The 20420-nt window shown below is 46.5% G+C and overlaps 2 protein-coding genes across 2 annotated transcripts; one reads left to right on the forward strand and one right to left on the reverse strand.

Moving 5' to 3' along the window:
- Positions 1 to 228: 228 nt before the first annotated feature.
- Positions 229 to 8229, forward strand: SNX22 (sorting nexin 22). Its single transcript, XM_070762338.1, is given in 7 exon segments — positions 229 to 390; positions 4261 to 4344; positions 5075 to 5179; positions 5956 to 6041; positions 6857 to 6930; positions 8062 to 8115; positions 8118 to 8229. Coding segments are annotated over 7 exon segments (528 nt in total). The 5' UTR covers positions 229 to 294; the 3' UTR covers positions 8147 to 8229.
- Positions 8230 to 11176: 2947 nt separating this feature from the next.
- On the reverse strand, positions 11177 to 18829 carry PPIB (peptidylprolyl isomerase B). Its single transcript, XM_070762337.1, has 5 exons — positions 18539 to 18829; positions 16347 to 16460; positions 15315 to 15408; positions 12601 to 12785; positions 11177 to 11583 (listed from the first exon to the last, which is right to left on the reverse strand). Exons 1-5 carry the CDS (start codon positions 18713 to 18715, stop codon positions 11461 to 11463), a joined length of 693 nt encoding a protein of 230 aa, XP_070618438.1. The 5' UTR covers positions 18716 to 18829; the 3' UTR covers positions 11177 to 11460.
- Between the last annotated feature and the right edge of the window lie 1591 nt (positions 18830 to 20420).

Raw genomic sequence — 20420 nt, forward strand, 5'->3', positions numbered from 1 at the left:
AAGGGGGTGTTGGGGTTGGACTAGATGACCTCCAAGGTCCCTCCCAAGTCCCAACTGTTATTCAACAATTTGTGGGAGCTTCATTGGAAGTTTCCAAAAAGGTTGAACTACTCTCTGTCAGAAATGGTGTAGGACCTGCTTGGGATGGCGGGTTGGACTAGATGACTTCCAAGGTCCCTCCAACTGCGCCGGCCTTCGCGGGGCTGCCCCGTCCGAGCCGGCCTGGGCGGGGCGGAGCGAGGCGGCTGAGAGCCGCGGCGGGGCCGAGCGGGAGCCAGCAGGAGCCGCGGCGCGATGCTGAAGCCGGAGGTGGCGGTGAGCGCGGGGAGGCTGCGGGCGCCTTCGCCCCGCCGGCAGCAGGAGCCGGGCAGCCCGGCCAAGGCTCACACGGTGCGTGTCCCTCCCGGGGGGCTGCCGGGAACGGGCCAGCTCGGGGGGAGGAGGAGGCGGCGTCGTGGGGAAAAGGCCGGCCGGAGTTCAACAGGGAGAGCCAAAGGCGTTAAAGCGTACGGGCTGCATCCTGAAGCCTCCGCTTGCAGGGCTGGGCTGGGAGGAGGGTCCCCTCCTCCAGCAGAGAGAAGGGAAAGGGGGGGTTGCAAGGGGGTTGGACTAGAAGACCCCCAAGGTCCCTTCCTCCTCTCCTCCTCCTCCTTCCACTTCTTTCTTTCTTTCTTCTTCTTCTCATCCTCCTCCTCTTCTTCTTCTTCTCCTCCTCTTCCTTCTTCCTCCCCCTCCTCCTTCCTTCTTCTATTATCATCCTCATCGTCTATGTAAACCCCCCCCCCCTTCCAAGCAGTCTTGGGGATTCAAAGTTGCTGGAACAGCATCCCAGAAAAATGGAGAGACTACAGCAAAGGAAGGAGGAAGGGAAGAGGGAGGGAACGAAGGAACGAAGGAGAGAGGGAAGGGGAAGTAGGCTTAGAATGAGAAAGAGGAGAAGATAAGAAGGAAGGAAGAAGAGAGGAGAGGAGTAAGGGGGAAGGAAGGTAGGAAGGAAGAAGGAAAGGAGGAAGTAAGATAGGAAACAAAGAAAGAAAAAGAAGGAAGGAAGGAAGACAAGAGGGGAGAAGAGAATTAGGAGAGAGGGCAGGAGGGGGAAATAGGGAAGAGGAGCAGTAGAGAGAGAGGGGAAGTAGGTTTAGAAAGAGAAAGGGAAGGGAAGAAGGAAGGGCAAAGGAAGAAAGAAGGGAAGAGAGGAGTAAGGGGGAAGGAAGAAAGAAGGAAGGAAGGAAGAGGGGAGAAGAGAATTAATAGAGAGAGCAGGAAGGGGTAGTAGGGAAGAGGAGCAGTAGAGAGGGAGGGGAAGTAGGTTCAGAAAGAGAAAGGGAAGGGAAGAAGAAAGAAAGGTCTGTATGAGATGGAAAGAGAGGATAGTTTAAAAAAAAACCAACCTTGAAGGAACAGAGCAATCAGATCAATAAAGGCTGCACGTACACAGGTTTTGTAAACAAATGACATGAGAAATGAGATGAAAAACTATGTGAAAACGTCTGGATGAGATTAAAAATACAATAAAGAGAGAAAAACACAGGGAAAGGGCATCGGGGGGAGGGATCTTTCAAGACAGTACGGAGGAAGGCAAATATTTTCCTGGCACACGGACACTGGCGCACTGTTTGCGCATTTCAGCCGGGGACTGAAGGAGGAAGCCACTTCCTTGGACTCCACAGACTGCCATTCAAGCCTGCTTCTCCTCCCCCCCCCCCTTCCCTCACTCTTTCTGGAAAGGCTGGTCAGGGAAGCACCTGCTTATTAAGGGGAGAACAGCTGGGCCTTTGTGCCACTTCTCAGGGAGAAGGTGTGAGGCCCCTGGGCTCTTGATAGCCTCCCAGGGCCTGTGTGAGTCAGTTTCCTGCCTCCCGGTCCAAGCAAGATTAAGGCCATCACTGGCCTGGAGATGTTTGAATGACTCCTTGTCTCTCGCTGGATTCAGGATCTTGTTTGAAGTGTGAATGCAAACTTTCTCCCGTGACTTTGTTGCTCTTCCCTTCCTTCCTTCCTTCCTTCCTTCCTTCCTTCCTTCCTTCCTTCATTCATTCATTCATTCATTCATTCATTCATTCATTTGTTCCATTTGTATGCCACCTAACTCCCTAGGGCAGTGTTTCCCAACCTTGGCCACTTGAAGATGTTTGGACCTCAACTCCCAGAATTCCCCAGCCAGCATTTGCTGGCTGGGGAATTCTGGGAGTTGAAGTCCAAATACCTTCAAGCAGTGTTCCCTCTAATTTTTTTTTGGGGGGGGAATTATAGTGTCTGAGCCGCAGTCCCTTCGGGATTGGGCGGCACAGGAACAATAAATAAACAAACAAACAACAAACAAACTAACAAACAAAAAACCCACCCTGTTTTGCCTCAGAGAATTTCAAAATAAAATACTGTCCTGTGTGTCTATAACAGTGAGCTCATAATAGGGCAACTCTATCAATATCAAAATGCCACTTAAATAGTTGAGCTAGTTTCAAACTAGATTTTGATTTTCTTTCTCTCTTCCTTACTCCCATTCTTTTTCTTTCTCTTTTCCTTCCTCTCTTTTTTCTATCTGTTTCTCTCTCTTCCTCTCTCTCTCCTTCCCTTTCACTCTTTCCCTCTTGACATCTAATGGGCTGTGGGCCGTACACGCAGAGATGGGCTGCTAAGGTGGAACGGTGACGTGTGCTCGCCCCCGTGGCTCTGAGTGCTAGCGGAGTCCAGCGCAATTATGGTACTGCACCTGGGCAGGGAGCGAAATCGTGCATGGACACGATCTGTTTTTTAAAAATTGGTTTAGTAATTAATATTTGACTTCTTTTTATTGTATTGTATCTTTTATATTGTTTTAAGCCGCCCGGAGTAACATTGGGATTGGGCAACAGGAAAAGAAAGAAAGAAAGAAAGAAAGAAAGAAAGAAAGAAAGATTAGGTAGGTAGGTAGCTATAGATAGATAGATAGATAGATAGATAGATAGATAGATAGATAGATAGATAGATAGATAGATAGATAGATAGATGATAGATAGGAGAGAGAGAGAGAGAGAGATGATAGATAGATAGATAGATAGATAGATGATAGATAGATTGATTGATTGATGATAGATGATAGATAAATAGATAGATGATAGATAGGAGAGAGAGAGATAGATAGATAGATAGATAGATAGATAGATAGATAGATAGATAGATAGATAGATAGATAGATAGATATTCTATATTTACAGCAGCACGAAGCTTATAACTTCAGCCTGATGATGGTGAATGTGATTTCACCGAAACGTCGCATAGACACTCAAAATATTACACGGGGCAAAACTCGAACTCAGAACAATCTACATACATATACCCGTGAAAATCTACGAAAACAAATAGATAGATAGATAGATAGATAGATAGATAGATAGATAGATAGATAGATAGATTAGATATAGATAGATAGATAGATAGATAGATAGATAGATAGACAGATAGACAACTGATCGAATGAATGAATGAATGAATGAATGAATGAATGAATGAATGAATGAATGAATGAATGAATAAATGGTAATAAATAAATCACCAGGAGACCATGAGTTCTAGTCCTGCCTTAGACATGAAAGCTAGCTGGGTGACCTTGGGCTACTCTCTTTCTCCCAACCCTAGTAAAAAGAAACCAAAGGTCAACCACTTATATATTTAAAAAAACCGGAAAGCAGAATGGAGACACACCCAAACACACAAAGGGATCAGGTGCAGCCTCTCCACCTGGGGACACACACAGACTTCAGGAGAAGTGGGAAGGGCCCAGGAAATGTTCTCACCAACTTATTCAATGCATTTCCCACCCAAAGAAATCAGAGTGGCTTCCAATTTCCGGCCAGCTTCTTCTGACCACTCCCATTTTGCTCCTTTGCTTGGACAGTTAGCCTCCCTCGAAAATTGGTAGGAACCAAATTGGTTCTTTCATTCAGCAGTGAAAAGCTGCTCCTTCTCAGCCTGGTGTGGTCTCTTTGTCTGTTTTTCCTTCCTTCCTTCCTTCCTTCCTTCCTTCCTTCTTTCCTCCCTCCCTCCCTTCTGAAGCTTAGTAGATTTTTCCTTCCTTCCTTCTTTCCTTCTTTCCTTCCCTTGCTTCCTTCCTTCCCTTCCTTCCTTCCTTCTTTCCTCCCTCCCTCCCTCCCTTCTGAAGCTTAGTAGATTTTTCCTTCCTTCCTTCCTTCCTTCCTTCCTTCCTTCCTTCCTTCCTCCCCTTCCTGTCTTCCTTTTTTCCTTCCCATCTCGCTGACCCACTTCTGGGTACCGTTGCAGGTTTTCAAAGTGGAGATTGTGTGTAATGGAAGGAAGCATTGTGTGGAGAAACGCTACAGTGAGTTTTACGCACTTCATAAAAGGGTGAGTAAAGGGCACGATCCTTCTCCAGGGGCCTCATCCCAAAAGCAGTTCGTTAGTTGTTGTTGTTATTATTATTATTATTATTATTATTATTATTATTTATTGGATTTGTATGCCGCCCCTCCCCGCAGACTCGGGGTGGCTAACAACGATAAAAACAACATGAACAATCCAATTAATAAAACAACTAAAAACCCTTATTATAAAAACCAAACAGACACACAAACATACCATACATAACTTGTAATGGCCTAGGGGGAAGGAATATCTTAACTCCACCATGCCTGGTGATAAAAGTGGGTCTTGAGTAATTTGTAAAAGACAAGGAGGGTGGGGGCCGTTCTAATCTCTGGGGGGAGTTGATTCCAGAGGGCCGGGGCCGCCACAGAGAAGGCTCTTCCCCTGGGGCCCGCCAAACGACATTGTTTGGTCGACGGGACCCGGAGAAGGCCAACTCTGTGTAGTTGTTTTCTTTAGCGAATTCCCCCCCACCCCCATGTTCTAATTTAGCCAGAACTTTGGGATTTCATAGTGGTCTCCCTTCCAAAGAGGTGCTGCATCAGTGAAGGCCTTCTTTCAGCTTCTGGAGACCAATTCAAGCTAGGCGCTGCCACCTGCTGGAGATTCTAGGGAGGTGCCCCTGGGAGGACAGCAGCAAGGCAATAAACAGGATCAATTTCAGAACCAAAGCGGTCTATCTCCTAACAGGCGCCGTGTCCTCTGTCCTTAGATCAAGAGGAGCTGCCAGGTTCCTGATTTCCCACCCAAGCGCGTCCCCAAATGGATGGTGAAGGTCCTGCAGCAACGACGAGCTGGCTTGGAAGCTTACCTGCAGGTGATGAAAAGCCCAGAGTGGAAGATGGTTATTCCTTGCTAAAAGCCGCCACCCCTGTTTCTCTCCCCTTTCTATACAGTGGTACCTCTATTTATGAACTTAATTCATTCTGTGACCAGGTTCTTAAGTAGAAAAGTTTGTAAGAAGAAGCAATTTTTCCCATAGGAATCAATGTAAAAGCAAATACTGTAATGCGTGCGATTGGGGAAACCACAGGGAGGGTGGAGGCCCTGTTTCCTCCCAGGAGATTCTTAGAGAGGCCCCATGGAGGCTTCTCCCCGCCTTTTCCGGCCCTGTTTCCTCCCGGGAGATTCCTAGAGAGGCCCCACGGAGGCTTCTCCCTGCCTTTTCTGGGCCTGTTTCCTCCCAGGAGATTCCTAGAGAGGCCCCACAGAGGCTTCTCCCTGCCTTTTCCAGCCCTCTTTCCTCTCGGGAGATTCCTAGAAAGGCCCCACAGAGGCTTCTCCCTGGCTTTTTCAGCCCTCTTTCCTCCCAGGCTATTCCTAGAGAGGCCCCACAGAGGCTTCTCCCCACCTTTTCCGGCCCTGTTTTCTCCCGGGAGATTCCTAGAGGCCCCACAGAGGCTTCTCCCTGCCTTTTCCGGTTACAGTTTCAGAGGCTCAGGTTCGTAAGTGGAAAATGGTTCTTGAGAAGAGGCAAAAAAATCTTGAACACCCGGTTCTTATCTAGAATAGTTTGTAAGTAGAGGCGTTCTTAGGTAGAGGTACCACTGTACTTCCTTAGGGAGGGTTTACAACTTGTTGCCTTTCCTACAGGGCGTCATCTTGCAGAACCAAATCCTTCCCAATGAGCTCCTCCATTTTTTGAAGCTGTGGCAGGGCCCGGAAGAGCCCCATTTCGGGTGAGTATTCCTTGAGGAGTGGAAACGGAAGGAAGGAGCAGTAGATCCTTCTCTCCCCTTCTCCTCCTAGGTGGCTAAGCTGTAACAGGGGCGGGATGTGTGGCCTTCCAGGTGCTGAACTACAAGTCCCAGCAACCTGGTCTTTAATGATAGCCAGTGCAGAAGTTGTTGAGAAATTAACGGCTTGCTGCAAAAATATTTACTACCACACGGTGGGTGTGGCTTATTTTGTGGGAGTGGTTTGTCAGCCATGTGACCATGTGGGAGTCCTGTTGCACTTTTTGCCAGAAGTCTACGGAATCTACGGAGAGGGGCGGCATATAAATTAAATTAAATTAAATTAAATTAAATTAAATTAAATTAAATTAAATTAAATTAAATTAAATTAAATTAAATTAAATTAAATTAAATTAAATTAAATTAAATTAAATTAAATTAAATTAAATTAAATTAACAAAATAAATAAATTTAATAAATAAATAAATTAATTAAATTTAATTTAAAAAATAAATAAATTAAATAAATAAATGAATGAATGAATAAATAAATAAATAAAAATTCTGCACTATCGGGCATTCCCAAAACATATGCATAAACACTCCTTTATCTTGACACCAATGCCAACAAATACACTGAACCTTCTGCTGAAAGTGTGTCAGTTGAACGGGTGTGTAATACCACTTATGTAATATTTTCCTTCTCATTTCCCTAACTCTTGTATTCTTAGTCCCTTCCAACTCTTGTTATTCTGTCAATTGTCCCGGTCCTGCTTGTTCTAACACGCAAGGTGGCACTTTTCCCCCCTCTCAAAACAGCCCCTGTGACCAGCTCTCTCACCGACCGGGCGTCAGCTTCCACCGCGATCCGTACGTGCTCCCATCTTCCACAGGTAAGAAGACCCTACCTGTCCAGAGGTTTTATGGGTGGGGGGAGACAGGGTGACAGAGGAAGAGGAATGAATGGGATTTTTTTTAAATATGGGGGTTTTAAATTTTGTATTTGGTTTTGATTGTTGCATGCCGCCTTGAGTCCATCAGAAGTGTGGCTTATAAATCTAAATAAATAAGAAAACAAAATAAATAAGAATACCAGTTAGGAGAGGGATAGCGAACCTATGGCACGGATGCCACAGGTGGCATGCAGAGTGGTATCTGTTGGCACGCGAGCCGTTGCCCTAGCTCAGCTCCAACGTTCATGTGTGTGTCAGCCAGCTGATTTTTGGCTTGCAAAGAGGCTCTGGAGGGTGTTTTTGGCTTCCAGAGAGCCTCCAGGGAGTGGGGGAGGGCATTTTTACCCTCCCTGGGCTCCAGGGAAGCCTTTGGAGCCTGGGGAGGGCAAAACACGAGCCTACTGAGCCCACCAGAAGTTGGGAAAGGCCATTTCTGGCCTCCGGGGGACGGGGGAAGCTGTTTCCGCCCTCGCAGGCATTGAATTATCGGTGTGGGCACTCAAGTATGCGCAACACCACATACGCACGCTCTTTCGGCACTCGAGGGGAAAAAGGTTCGACTTTTGCCACATGGATCCCAGTGGCCGATTAAGCCCCACAGAGTTGGCTTTCTCTGGGTCCCGTTGACTAAACAATGTCATCTGGCAGGACCCAGGGGAAGAGCCTCCTCTGTGGCGGCCTCGGCCCTCTGGAGTCAACTCCCTCCCGAGATTTGAACTGCCCCCCCTCCTCACCTTCCACAAGACTCTGAAAACTACGTTGCCAGGTGTGGGGTAATTGATGCATTCCCTTGTTGACTAGTAAGATTTATGTGTGGTATGATTGAGTAGTATTGACTGTTTTTTTAATAATAGTGGGTTTTAGCTTTAGTTTTTCATTATTGGGTTTGTACTAAATTGTTTATTGCTGTTGTGAGCCACCCTGAGCCTTTGGAGAGAGGTGGCATACAAATCTAATAAATAATAATTATTATTATTTTTCATTATCACTGAGCTAGGACATCTTTTAACAGGCTCTTTTTATGAGAAAGCACAAACTGCTTACAGTAATTCTTCCTCTTTTTTATTCAAGATTTGCTCCCGAATATAATCCTGAGCGGCGTCCTGCAGGGTCTCTACGCCCAAGACCACCATCTGCCTGGCAGCGAAGCTCTTAACCGAGTCGGAGACACAAAGGACAATGGCAGTGGCTCATGGGATTGGTCTTCTGCGCCTTTCTCCCTTGCCTAGGGTTTGCTGTGGGGAGGCCTTCTTCGCAACTGGGAAGGGAGCGTGTGAAAAGCAGAGGAAACGGAGGGCATGACATACAGAAAACACCACCTTGGTTTCACCCAATGGAGGGGTGGGGAAAAAAATCCATAGCAGTAGATCCTAGGTTTGTTGAGTAGGGTATCAATTAAATGCACTGTGGTTTATTATTTTATTTATTGTTTCTGACTGTCTCCAAATGGGTGAACAGTGCAGTCAAGCGGTAGGGAAAGCGAGTCGAATGCTTGGCTGCATAGCTAGAGATATAGCAAGCATGTTTGTGAGTGACATAATATAATATGTTTGTGGGGGAAGATTTGGTAGGGAAGGTTTGCCTATTTGCTGATGACTCTAAAGCATGAAATAAGGTTGATATTCCTGGAGGCGTCTGTAATATGGCAAAATATTTAGCTTTACTAGATAAGTGGTCAAAGCAATGGAAACTGCAATTTAATTTTTCCAAATGTAAAATAATACACTTGGGGGAAAGGAATCCTCAATCTGAGTATTGTATTGGCAGTTCTGTGTTAGCAAAAACTTCAGAAGAGAAGGATTTAGGGGTCGTGATTTCTGACAGTCTCAAAATGGGTGAACAGTGCGGTCAGGCGGTAGGGAAAGCAAGTAGGGTGCTTGGCTGCATAGCTAGAGGTATAGCAAGCAGGAAGAGGAAGATTTGTGATCCTACTGTATAGAGCGCTAGTGAGACCACATTTGGAATACTGTGTCCAGTTTTGGAGATCTCACCAACAAAAAGATATATTGATAAAATTGAACAGGTCCAAAGACTGGCTACAAAAATGGTGGAAGGTCTTAAGCATAAAACCTATCAGGAAAGACTTAATGAACTCAATCTGCATAGTCTGGAGGATAGAAGGGAAAGGGGGGACATGATCGAAACATTTAAATATATTAAAGGGTTAAATAAGGTCCAGGAGGGAAGTGTTTTTAATAGGAAAGTGAACACAAGAACAAGGGGACACAATCTGAAGTTAGTTGGGGGAAAGATCAAAAGCAACATGAGAAAATATTATTTCACTGAAAGAGTAGTAGATCCTTGGAACAAACTTCCAGCAGACGTGGTTGGTAAATCCACAGTAACCGAATTTAAACATGCCTGGGATAAACATAGATCCATCCTAAGATAAAATACAGAAAATAGTATAAGGGCAGACTAGATGGACCATGAGGTCATTTTCTGCCGTCAGACTTCTATGTTTCTATGAAAGTACAACAGATTTGCTAAAACTGAACAAGATTTGAATTGGTACGAATTCTGCGAGTTGGGACGTCTACGTATCTTAAATAGAATTTTCTCAAACCGCTTTTTAAGTGGCAGCCTCTCCAAGATCCGTCCTAATGAGCTTTGCAAAGGCTAAATCCTTCTCCAATGTTCTGTTCTGGCCTATTTGAATCAGAACAAAGGGAGAATCCACGCGGCAAGATTTTAAATAACACCCGTTTATATAACAAGCAGGATTTACACAAGCAAACTCATGCATTGCAGTCCATGTTGACACCTTTCCGTGTTAAATTGGATCAGAGATAAACATCTGAGCAGAGAGTCAAAGCTAATTGTCATTTCTCATTAAGAGAAGGCTTCATCATACTTTTCTCGTGGTTTTGTGTCCTGTGAGGGTCACAAGAACCTAAGAAGAGCCATGCTGAATCAGACCAAAGACCATTGAGTCCAGCATTCTGTGTCAGTGGTCCACCAATGGTCCATGGGGATCTTGAGCAGAAAGAGAAGGCAAAACCCACCCTTTCCCCTAACCCCCAACAAATGGGACCCAAGGGAACCCTGCCTGCCTCAACCAACATAGAGGCGGCACTTGGACATCCGTTTCAATAGCCACCGTGGATACACTTGGCATCCATGAATCTGTCCCATCCTGCCTTGAAGCTATCAAGGCTGACAGCTGTCACGACCTCTTCTGGGTCCTTTTTTCCCCACTGGGAGCTATGCAGCAGTATATAAAGCACTATGAAGTGGTATATAAGACTAAGTGCTATTGCTATCACTTCTTTAAAAGCTCTTCATACTGCGAAGGATGCCGTTTCCCACTAGGGGTGCCCAAAACAACTTCCTCCGTTTCCAAAATTGGACATCGCTACTACGATTTGACCTTCCTTCTGCTCACCAAAAGGCAACTCTTGGGACCTTCCACCCTTCGAACTGGGCTTTATGTGTTAAAACCATGTTTGGTGCCACCACCAACTACAATGTGTTGGGGTTGGCTCACAGCCAGGTCATCTGGCAACGAACTTTGAGCCTGATGAACTGAAGGCCATCTGGGCACGGTTGGCCTGTGTGGCTGTTGGAGGTGTCGGACAGCGAGGAGGTGGAGGGAGAGACTGGGAGTTAGGAGCCTAAGAGGCTATAGAACCCCCAACTGGGGCTTTGCCAGGGTCTGAGGAGGAGGAAGAGGAGATAAGGGATCCGATCCTGAATGTGCGGGTAAAAAGGATGCGGGGCAGGCAGGAGCAGTTACGGAGGCTCAGGAAGAGGAAGTGAGCACAGCTGTGCATAGTCTGCACTCCCAGAGTGTATAAGGGGGAGGAGCTGGAAGGTGATCTTGGCAAAAAACCAACATTCGTGCCTCTGGAGGAGCATGTGAAGAGTTGTCTTGCCTGACAAACCTTGCTACAGTACTGGACATTCATAGGGTTAATAATCCTGTAAGCAGACTTTGGCTCCAGAAGCAACTCTTTGGGACTTTATCTTATCAACGTAGCCTCACGCCTGGATTTTGGCAGTTGAAAGACACTGTTTGGTTCACGTTTGTGTAATTCCACAAAACGAATTGGTAAATAGACTCTTGTTCATTTCAAAACCTTTGTGTTTGAGTTTTAATTTGGGGATATTTACTGACCGGCTGCCGCACGAGACAGAACACAATGGACTTCTCCGGGTGGACGAGAGGACAAAGGCAAGGCAGACATTCTATTTAAAAAAACACACAATGGTCACGTTTATTGGTCCATGTGCTTTTTTTTTTTTTTACAAAAAGAATGTGACGACGCAACACTCCTGGGCCTCCGCGGTGGCCAATGATGGAAGAGGAAGAGTTGAGCTGTGGTTGCAGAAATGGGAGGCCCCACCACCCAGCACGGAGGGGAGACGGGTGCTCAACAGCTGGAGAAGGATGGATGAGACCCCAGGAAGAGAATAGGGCCTCCAGCCCTTTTTCCAGACCAGAAACTGGCCCTCCGAGCAGCCCCCCGATTATTCTTTGGCAATGGCAAATGGTTTCTCCACCTCAATGACGTTGCAGTCCGCGATGGTGACATCTTTCAGGGGGGTGTCGCGACTGTCGGTCTTGGTGCTTTCCACCTTCCGGACGACATCCTAAGAGAGAGGGAGTAACGAAAGTCCTGAGACGATGGGCCCATCCTAGCATGGAAGGAGGACATCATTCTGGCCTCCACCATCTCAAGTTCTAATGGTCTCTGTTGCAGCTTCGAGGATCAGTTGAAGGTCTAGGACAGGGGTAGGCAAAGTTGGCTCTTTTATGACGTGTGGACCTCAACTTCCAGAATTCCAGAGCTAGCCTGATGGGCTCAGGAATTATGGGAGCTGAAGTCCACATAGAAGAGCCAACTTTGCCTACATCTGGTCTAGGAAACCACTACCCCTAAATGCTTCCCTTCTGAAATTTTTGCTAACACAGAATTGCCTATTTCTATTACTTTTATTATTATTATTTATGATTATTTATTGGATTTGTATGCCTCCCCTCTCCGCAGACTCGGGGCGGCTAACAACAATGATAAAAAACAACATGTAACAATCCAATTTAATAAAACAACTAAAAACCCTTATTATAAAAACCAAACATACACACAAACATACCATACATAACTTGTAATGGCCATGGGGAAGGAATATCCTAACTCCCCCATGCCTGGCGACAAAGGTGGGTCTTGAGTAATTTGCGAAAGACGAGGGTGGGGGCCGTTCTAATCTCCGGGGGGAGTTGATTCCAGAGGGCCGGGGCCGCCATAGAGAAAGCTCTTCCACTGGGGCCCGCCAAATGACATTGTTTGGTCAACGGGACCCGGAGAAGACCAACTCTGTGGGACCTTATCGGCCGCTGGGATTCGTGCGGTAGAAGCCGGTTCCGGATGTATTCTGGCCCAATGCCATGTCGGGCTTTAAAGGTCATTACCAACACTTTGAATTGTGACCGGAAACCAATCGGCAGCCAGTGCAGGCCAATTTGATAGAAATCTAATTAAAAATAACTAACTAACTAACTAACTCCCAGAATTCCCCAATCAGCATAGCTGGGAAATTGACGTCCAGTCGTCCACCCAACCTAAGATTGAGAAAGATGAACAAGACAAGCTCTGAAGTCCAACTCACCATCCCCTCCAGAACTTTGCCGAAGACCACGTGTTTGCCATCCAGCCAGGAAGTCTTGACGGTAGTGATGAAGAATTGAGACCCGTTGGTGTCCTTGCCAGCGTTGGCCATGCTCACCCATCCCGGCCCGTAGTGCTTCAACTTGAAGTTCTCATCTGGGAAGCGGTCTCCATAAATGCTCTTCCCTGGGAAAGGACGAAGGAGTAGAAAGATGTCATGCTATCTGTTCTGTCTGGGTGCCCCCAGACTTCAACACCAACTGGAAAAAGCAGCCAGACACGCTGGTAAAAGCGAAAGCACTTTATAGTTTGAAAAATAAACATAGAGAAAAACCTGTTCTTCCCAACAGGCAGGCTATGAGACTTCACAGCAGAGTCCTGATGGCCAGACAATACAGCAGACTTCTTGCTGGCACACCCACCACTGTAGAGAATAAGACCCACACCTTTTCCCCCCAAGGTTTCAGTATTCAAAGTCACAAACCAGAATTCCAAGACGCCAAAGATCACAGCCAGGTCCCAGGACTCCCAAAGATAATACTCCACAAGCCAGGAAGAGTGGGTCTGCCTTTTCAGCCTTTCCAGAGAGCACCACACCCAAACCCAGCTGTTGCCTCTTTAGTGCTGAAAGTACCTGGCTAATTGTCCCCTTCGTTGTGTTGCTCTTCTCTGCCGGAGATCTATGATTGCTTGTGCATTTTCATCTAAGGAATCCAGGCTGCTTGCTGGAGAGAGCTCCCCCGAGGGGGACTCTGGCTGTCCTCCCTCTCCCTCAGCCTGAGATTCCTCCTCCCCGTCTGCCTGAACCTCCTGTTCCTCATCCTCCCCCTCTGAGCAGGAAGCCGGCAGAGGATCAGCCGTTCCCTGAGGGGCCTCAGACGGAATCACAACACTATCCAAAGCAGCAGAGAGTTAAGACTTTCAAGTTGGGATCGACCTGCATCTTCTGAGGTCCTTGGTGGCCCCTGGGTCCTTTTTCAGACGTTAGAACTTATTATGCACACCACTGGAACTCATTAGCACCCACTTCCTAGCTTTTCAGAAATTGTGTTTCCACAAAAGCTGACACCAAGCTTCACCTATCTATGATATACCGAATCACAATGGTACCTCTACCTAAGAATGCCTCTACTTAAGAGCTTTTCTAGATAAGAACCGGGTGTTTGAAAATCAAGGGAGACTAGGATAGATCTATTCCGGCCTTGTCCTGGCTTCATCAGCTAGCCGTACCCTCGCTGGGATTTGAACTTGCAGCCTTTGCCTTATAAAGGAGAGAATTAACCTCTAGGCTACATCCTTTCAGCTTTGTACCAGGGAAGAAGAAGAAGGGGGAAAAACATATATATATATACAGTGGTACCTCTACCTAAGAACGCCTCTACTTAAGAGCTTTTCTAGATAAGAACCGGGTGTTCAAGATTTTTTTGCCTCTTCTTAAGAACCATTTTCTACTTAAGAACCCGAGCCCGGAAAAATTTCTCAGGAAATTTGAGAGCGGCACGAAGGCCCGGCCAGTTTCCTGCCATTCCCCGTTTAATCTCAGCCATCTTGGGCTTTTCTGGGCTGCCAGAGGAGCCTTTCGGTGGCGCTTAAGGAGGCTTTGGCAGTCCAGAGCGAACGAAGCATTTTCCTTTCTCTGGGCGCTTGGAGAGGGAATAAACCCCTGCCTGCACCCAGAGAAAAGAAACGCTCCCTTTGCTCTGGGCAGCGACTGTCTTCCTCTTCTTCCTCCTCCTCCTCCCACCCAAATTCCGAGCTTTAATTTCTTTCCTAATGAATTTGCACGCATTATTTGCTTTTATATTGATAAGGGCCCACAGGGTTGGTCTTATCCAGGTCCCATCGGCTAAACAGTGTCGGCTAGTGTGTCCACAGGACAGGACCTTCTCTGTGGCTGCCCCGGCTCTCTGGAGCCTGTTACCTCCTGAGATCCGGACTACCGCCACCCTATTGGCCTTCCGGAAAGTGGTAAAGAATTGGGTTTTCCAACAGGCCTGGGGCCATTGATCCTACGGTGTAGCCCGAAACAGCTGATTGTCAGGAGGCTGATCCAACCGGCAATTAGCTGCTTTTTGCTAATCAGGCTGTGCTGGAATTGAAACGGGCTGTTTGTTCTTTGCTGCACGGAGGCAAATTGCTAGGAGGCAGAGGCAGATTTTTTTTCCCTCCCCAAAAAAGGTCTTAGAGTACGGAACGTCTTATACAGTGTTCCCTCGATTTTCGCGGGTTCGAACTTCGCGAAAAGTCTATACCACGGTTTTTCAAAAATATTAATTAAAAAATACTTCGCGGGTTTTTCCCCTATACCATGGTTTTTCCCACCCGACGACGTCATACGTCATCGCCAAACTTTCGTCTGCTTTTAATAAATATTTTTTTTAATAAACTTTAATAAATAAACATGGTGAGTAATAATCTAAATGGTTGCTAAGGGAATGGGAAATTGCAATTTAGGGGTTTAAAGTGTTAAGAGAAGGTTTGTGATACTGTTCATAGCCAAAAATAGTGTATTTACTTCCGCATCTCTGCTTCGCGGAAATTTGACTTTCGCGGGTAGTCTCGGAACGCATCCCCCGCGAAAAGCGAGGGAACACTGTACTTTTGAAAAATATAGTAAGCCTAAGTGCTATTGTTATTGTTTGCTATGGGCCACAAAACATGAAAGGCTTGGAAGAGATTGAATTTGGAATCTCCTGTTAGGGTCTGTTGTCTTACCTCCTGTTCCGTCGCCCCGCGTAAAATCACCCCCCTGGATCATGAAGTCCTTGATCACACGGTGGAACTTGCTGCCCTTGAAGCCAAATCCTTTCTGAAAACACAAAAGCAGCAAAGCATGAGAGTAGTGGACTTAGGGCACCCAAACAATAAACATTGACAGTCAAATCCCCTGAGTCAGGGGTTTGATTCCCATGTCATGTCAAGGGTTTGAGTTAGGGTTAGGATGCCTGGCCTCTCCTCGCCTCAAAGAGAAACAATTTCCCCATCTATTTGCTATTGCTGAACATACAAAATATAATCTTTAATTCTATGTATATATGCCATATGTGTACCTACATATTACACACAGGCACACAAAAATATACATTATCTACTATATAAACTGCTCTTCTAAAATTATACACATTCAACCTCATTTACTGCGATAGGAAAAACATACTCAGAGCCCAGAAGGGGAAAAAAAAATCAATTTTTTTCTATCAGTTCTGCGTACCTGACCAATTATTTTTCTATTGGTTCTGCGTACCTGACCAAATTTTTTCCGATTGGTTCTGGGTAGCTGAACAATTTATTTTCTACTCGTTCTGTGTACCTGACCAAATTTCTTTCTTTCTTTTTTTTTTAAATAAACTTTATTGATTTTCTTAAAATTGACAAACATACAAACACACATTTAACATAAAATTGGGGTTGCAAATACCCCGCTTGTTCAAGAAGTCAAATTGCAATACAGAAAAGAGAATACATTATTAATATGTTAAGTCAACCTATTACTTTAAGTGAAAAGAAGAAATTTTATGTTACCTTATTATTAAAAAAACCCATAAACTTCATATCTAAGCAAAGTACAAACACAAAAGTTAAATCCTAACCATACTACTATTGTGCATATTTATTAGAAGTTTGGAAAGATGTCCAAATTTCTTTCTATCGGTTCTGCGTACCTGACCAATTTATTTTCTACTCGTTCTCTGTACCGGATTGTACCCTGAGTAGCTACTCACGGCGTGGAACCCACGTCCAACTTACCTCTCCCGTGGCTAACGCGACAAAATTCTCCACCGTTTTTGGAACCGTCTTTGCAAAGAGGCCGATGACGATACGCCCCACTTCTTCTTCCCCGATCTTTATATCAAAATAAACCTAGGGAGAGAAACAGAGAGAATCATGGACCGGCTGATTCTTAGGAGAACTTGGTTCTATTCTGAATTTAGGCCGCCATTCTTGGTGGCCATCTTGGGTACCCAGGCACCGTTGGCTGCCACACAACTTCGCTTCATGGATCCAAAGGTTATAGCAGAGTCACAACATCACTACAATAATCGCAAACATAAGCTTCCACAGCGGCTTCAGAACGAAACGTAATACAGGTACCGGCAGCCCAAAATTTCTGTTGCTAAGCGAGCATTGAGTTTTGCCCCATTTTGCGACCCATTCTTCCCACAGGTGTTCAGTGAATCACTTCAGTTGTTAATATCAGGTTGTTAAACGGGAACTGCCTTCCCCATGGAGCTTGTCAGGAGGTCTCAGAAAGGGATCACGTGACCCAGGTACGTGGCAATGCGCGCACAACTCTGGGTGACCGGCGGGCGGGCACACTGTAGGGAGATTTGGCTTCTGTGCATGTGCAAACAGGAAAATCTCACGAGAGGACGCGCGGCTGCGTGAGATTTCAGGTTCCATGCAAAAAAACCCAGCAAAATTGCGCAACTGCACATGTCGCCTTGCGAGATTTTGCTCCCTGTGCATGCACGGAAGCAAAATAATAATAATAATAATAATAATAATAATAATAATAATAATAATAATAATTTATTAGATTTGTATGCCGCCCCTTTCCGAAGACTCAGGGCAGCTCACAACAATAAATGTTTGTTTTTAAAATACTGTAATGGGTTTTTAGATATTTTTAAATATTAGATTTGTTTATTGTACACTGTTTTATTGTTGTTGTGATCCGCCCCGAGTCTGCGGAGAAGGACGGCATACAAATCTAATAAATAAATAAATAAACCAACAAACAATTCAGTACAAATACAATAATTAAAACTAAAGCTAAAAACCCATTATCACTTTAAAAACAGTCAATACTACCCAGTCATAAGTACACATAAATCTTACTAGCCAAAAGGGGATACATCAATTACGCCATGCCTGGAGACATAGATAGGTCTTCAGAGTCTTGTGCAAGGCGAGGAGGGTGGGGGCAGTTCAAATCTCCGGAGGGAGTTGATTCCAGAAGGCCAGGGCCGCCACAGAGAAGGCTCTTCCCCTAGATCTTAAATTCAGGGGTACCGATTCCTGCATTTACACCAGCCAAGGCGTCCATCCCAGCGAATCCAAGTGGGTTTCCTCCCAATCCTGCAGCAGGTTAGTCCCCCAAGAAAGCAAGCCAGACAGGATCACCCTGGGCAAAAAACCTCCTTCTTTTCCGGGGCTCTCAGATGTATGCCCGCCTGCCAACCCTCCACCTTGCAACCGAGAGGGGGACAATGGGCCTATCCCTGGAAAGGCCCCGCTTCATAGGGAAGCGCCTGAGCCCCAATTCCTCACCTGCAAACGATCCCTGGATCTGGTCCGCTCACCTTCCCATGCTACCTACCTATGGTGGGGGGGCTTGGGCATCATATCCCAAGGAGCCTCGGTGGTGCAGTGGCTAGATTGCAGCACTGGCTGCCAACCGTTGGGCAGATCGAATCTCGGTAGGCTCAAGGTTGATTCAACCTTCCATCCTTCCGAGGTGGGTCAAATGAGGAGCCAGATTGTTGGGGCCAAGGGGCTGATTGTGTAAACCGCTTAGAGGGGGCTGTATATAAGACTAAATGCTATTGCTATATCCCGCCGCCTTATTGTCATCTGGCCGAGGGGATTCAGGGCTCCCGTTGGTTCCAATACACGTGTACGTGCATCCACACGAGGAAGCAAAACCTGGCAAGCTGCCAGGCTGTTGCAAGGGATTCAGGGTTCCCGTTGGTTTTTTAATACACGTGTACGTGCATCCACACGAAGAAGCAAAAACCCGGCAAGCTGCCAGACTGTTGCAAGGGATTCAGGGTTCCCGTTGTTTTCAGTGCACGTGTACGTGCATCCACACGAGGAAGCAACACCTGGCCAGTTGCAATCCGAAGGGGCGCGGCACGTGCACCGGATCCGGGTGCAAAGCAAGGGAGGGGTGGAGGGAGGGGGGGCATGGGGAATCCTGAGCCTCCCCGCTTGCTCACCTTCACGGTGACCTTGGGCCCCTTCTTGCGCTCCTCGGCGTGCGTGCCCGGGAAGAGCAGCATCAGGAGACCCCCGCCCAGCCCCAGCAGGGCCGCAGCCGCCAGCAACTTCATCTTCCTCCGCTCACAGCTCCAGCCACGCCAGCCCGGCCACAGTGCCCGCCGCGCCGCCAGCATCCGCCCCCTTCCCCTCGCGAGCTTTGCTTTTTCCCCCTCCCTCTTCCCCACCCACCCCTCTCGCCTCCCTAATGGTACGACCCCGAGGCGGGCGGAGCGAAGGCTTCAGCGGCCGGGATTGGCGCGTTCCATCGCCAGAGGGGTGGAAGGGAGGGAAACAAAACGGCGAAGAACCCAGCTGCGACAAAGGAATGCCACGTTTCCAGCCTCGTATTGGGCAAGCCGAGCGGCCCAATGGGAAGCTGGCACGGAGGGCGGCGGCGCGCCCATTGGTCCAAGTGGCAACAAAGAAGAGGCAGGGAAGAGGGAGGCTGGTCTGGCCAGACTACGTTACCCAGAAAGGAGCGCGCGAGGAACGGTACCGCTCTGCTCCTGTAGGGGTCAGTGTGGGCGAGACGCGGCCAATTTCATTTTGTTGTCAGCACATTCAACTTTATACAGAACGAAGTATTCAATGAGAATATTTCATTCATTCAGATCTAGGAAGTTATTTGAGTGTTCCCTTTATTTTTTTGAGCAGTGTATTTTAGGCCCAGAAGAAAATCGGTTAGAAGCTTGGTTAAAGATGGACCTTTCGGCATTTGATTTTAGCAGAAAATAGGAAAGTGATTTGTGTAATAGTAATACGTAAAAATCCAAAATATAGATTTTAAAACACCCGAAAGTGGGCTTTATCTCATCAAAAATTACATCCCGGGAATCCCAGCAATCTTTTATATAAATGTTGCTGAGCTCTTAGCATGCGTGGAAGCACTGTATTTTAAAGGTTCATTATATACAAAAAAAAGTTAAGCCTTTTTGAAAAACAAACCTTGTCCCTGCAGGTAGGTTAACCTTGTGAGGAGGCACGATGTTTTACAACACGATTTATTATTGTGATTTGTGACGTTTATTGCCAGTTTCTGGTTCTGTGCTGGTTTTCCAGCAAAAACATGTCCCTCCAGAAGAATGGATTTGCCTAACGGAGGTGATTAAATGCAGAGGTCATTCAAACTTGCCAACTTTTAAGACTTGTGGACTTCAACTCCCAGAATTCTCCAGCCAGCTATGCTTACCCTGCTCTAGAGCAGTGTTTCCCAACCTTGGCAACTTGAAGATATCTGGACTTCAACTCCCAGAATTCCACAGCCAGCATTCGCTGGCTGTGGAATTCTGGGAATTGAAGTTCAGATATCTTCAAGTTGCCAAGGTTGGGAAACACTGCTCTAGATCATGGTTGTCTCAAGATACTTTTTCAAGAGGCAACTGGACTTTCTGGTTTTTCTTTTGAAGACGTTTCGCTTCTTATCCAAGAGGCTTCTTTCAGCTTTGACCGGACGGTGGGAAATTGAAGGATCTTACAACCAAAGGTTGTTTGCCAGGAATCCACCCATAAAGATACTTTATGTTGTGGTTGGCTCTGGCCCAGCTCCTGCCCCAAGGACTGTGGATGTGGGGGAGACATCCACATGCTGCAGGCCTGTTTTGCCCCCGGTGGAATCTGCTGATGAAGGCTCCTCTGACCAAGAAGACATGAGTGACAGGGAGGAGGAGAGTGTGGCAGACAGCTCAGAAGGAGACCAATTATCTAGCTCCTCCTTGGATTCAGAACAAGAGTTAATGATACAGCCACGCATGCGGAGAGCATTGCATAGGCAGCAACAACTGAGAGATTATTATCAAAGAAAATGAGGCCACCTGTGGTTGGGTGGGGCTGTGGTCATTA

Source organism: Erythrolamprus reginae, chromosome 10 (assembly GCF_031021105.1).
Source record: "Erythrolamprus reginae isolate rEryReg1 chromosome 10, rEryReg1.hap1, whole genome shotgun sequence".
Taxonomy (NCBI): domain Eukaryota; kingdom Metazoa; phylum Chordata; class Lepidosauria; order Squamata; family Dipsadidae; genus Erythrolamprus; species Erythrolamprus reginae.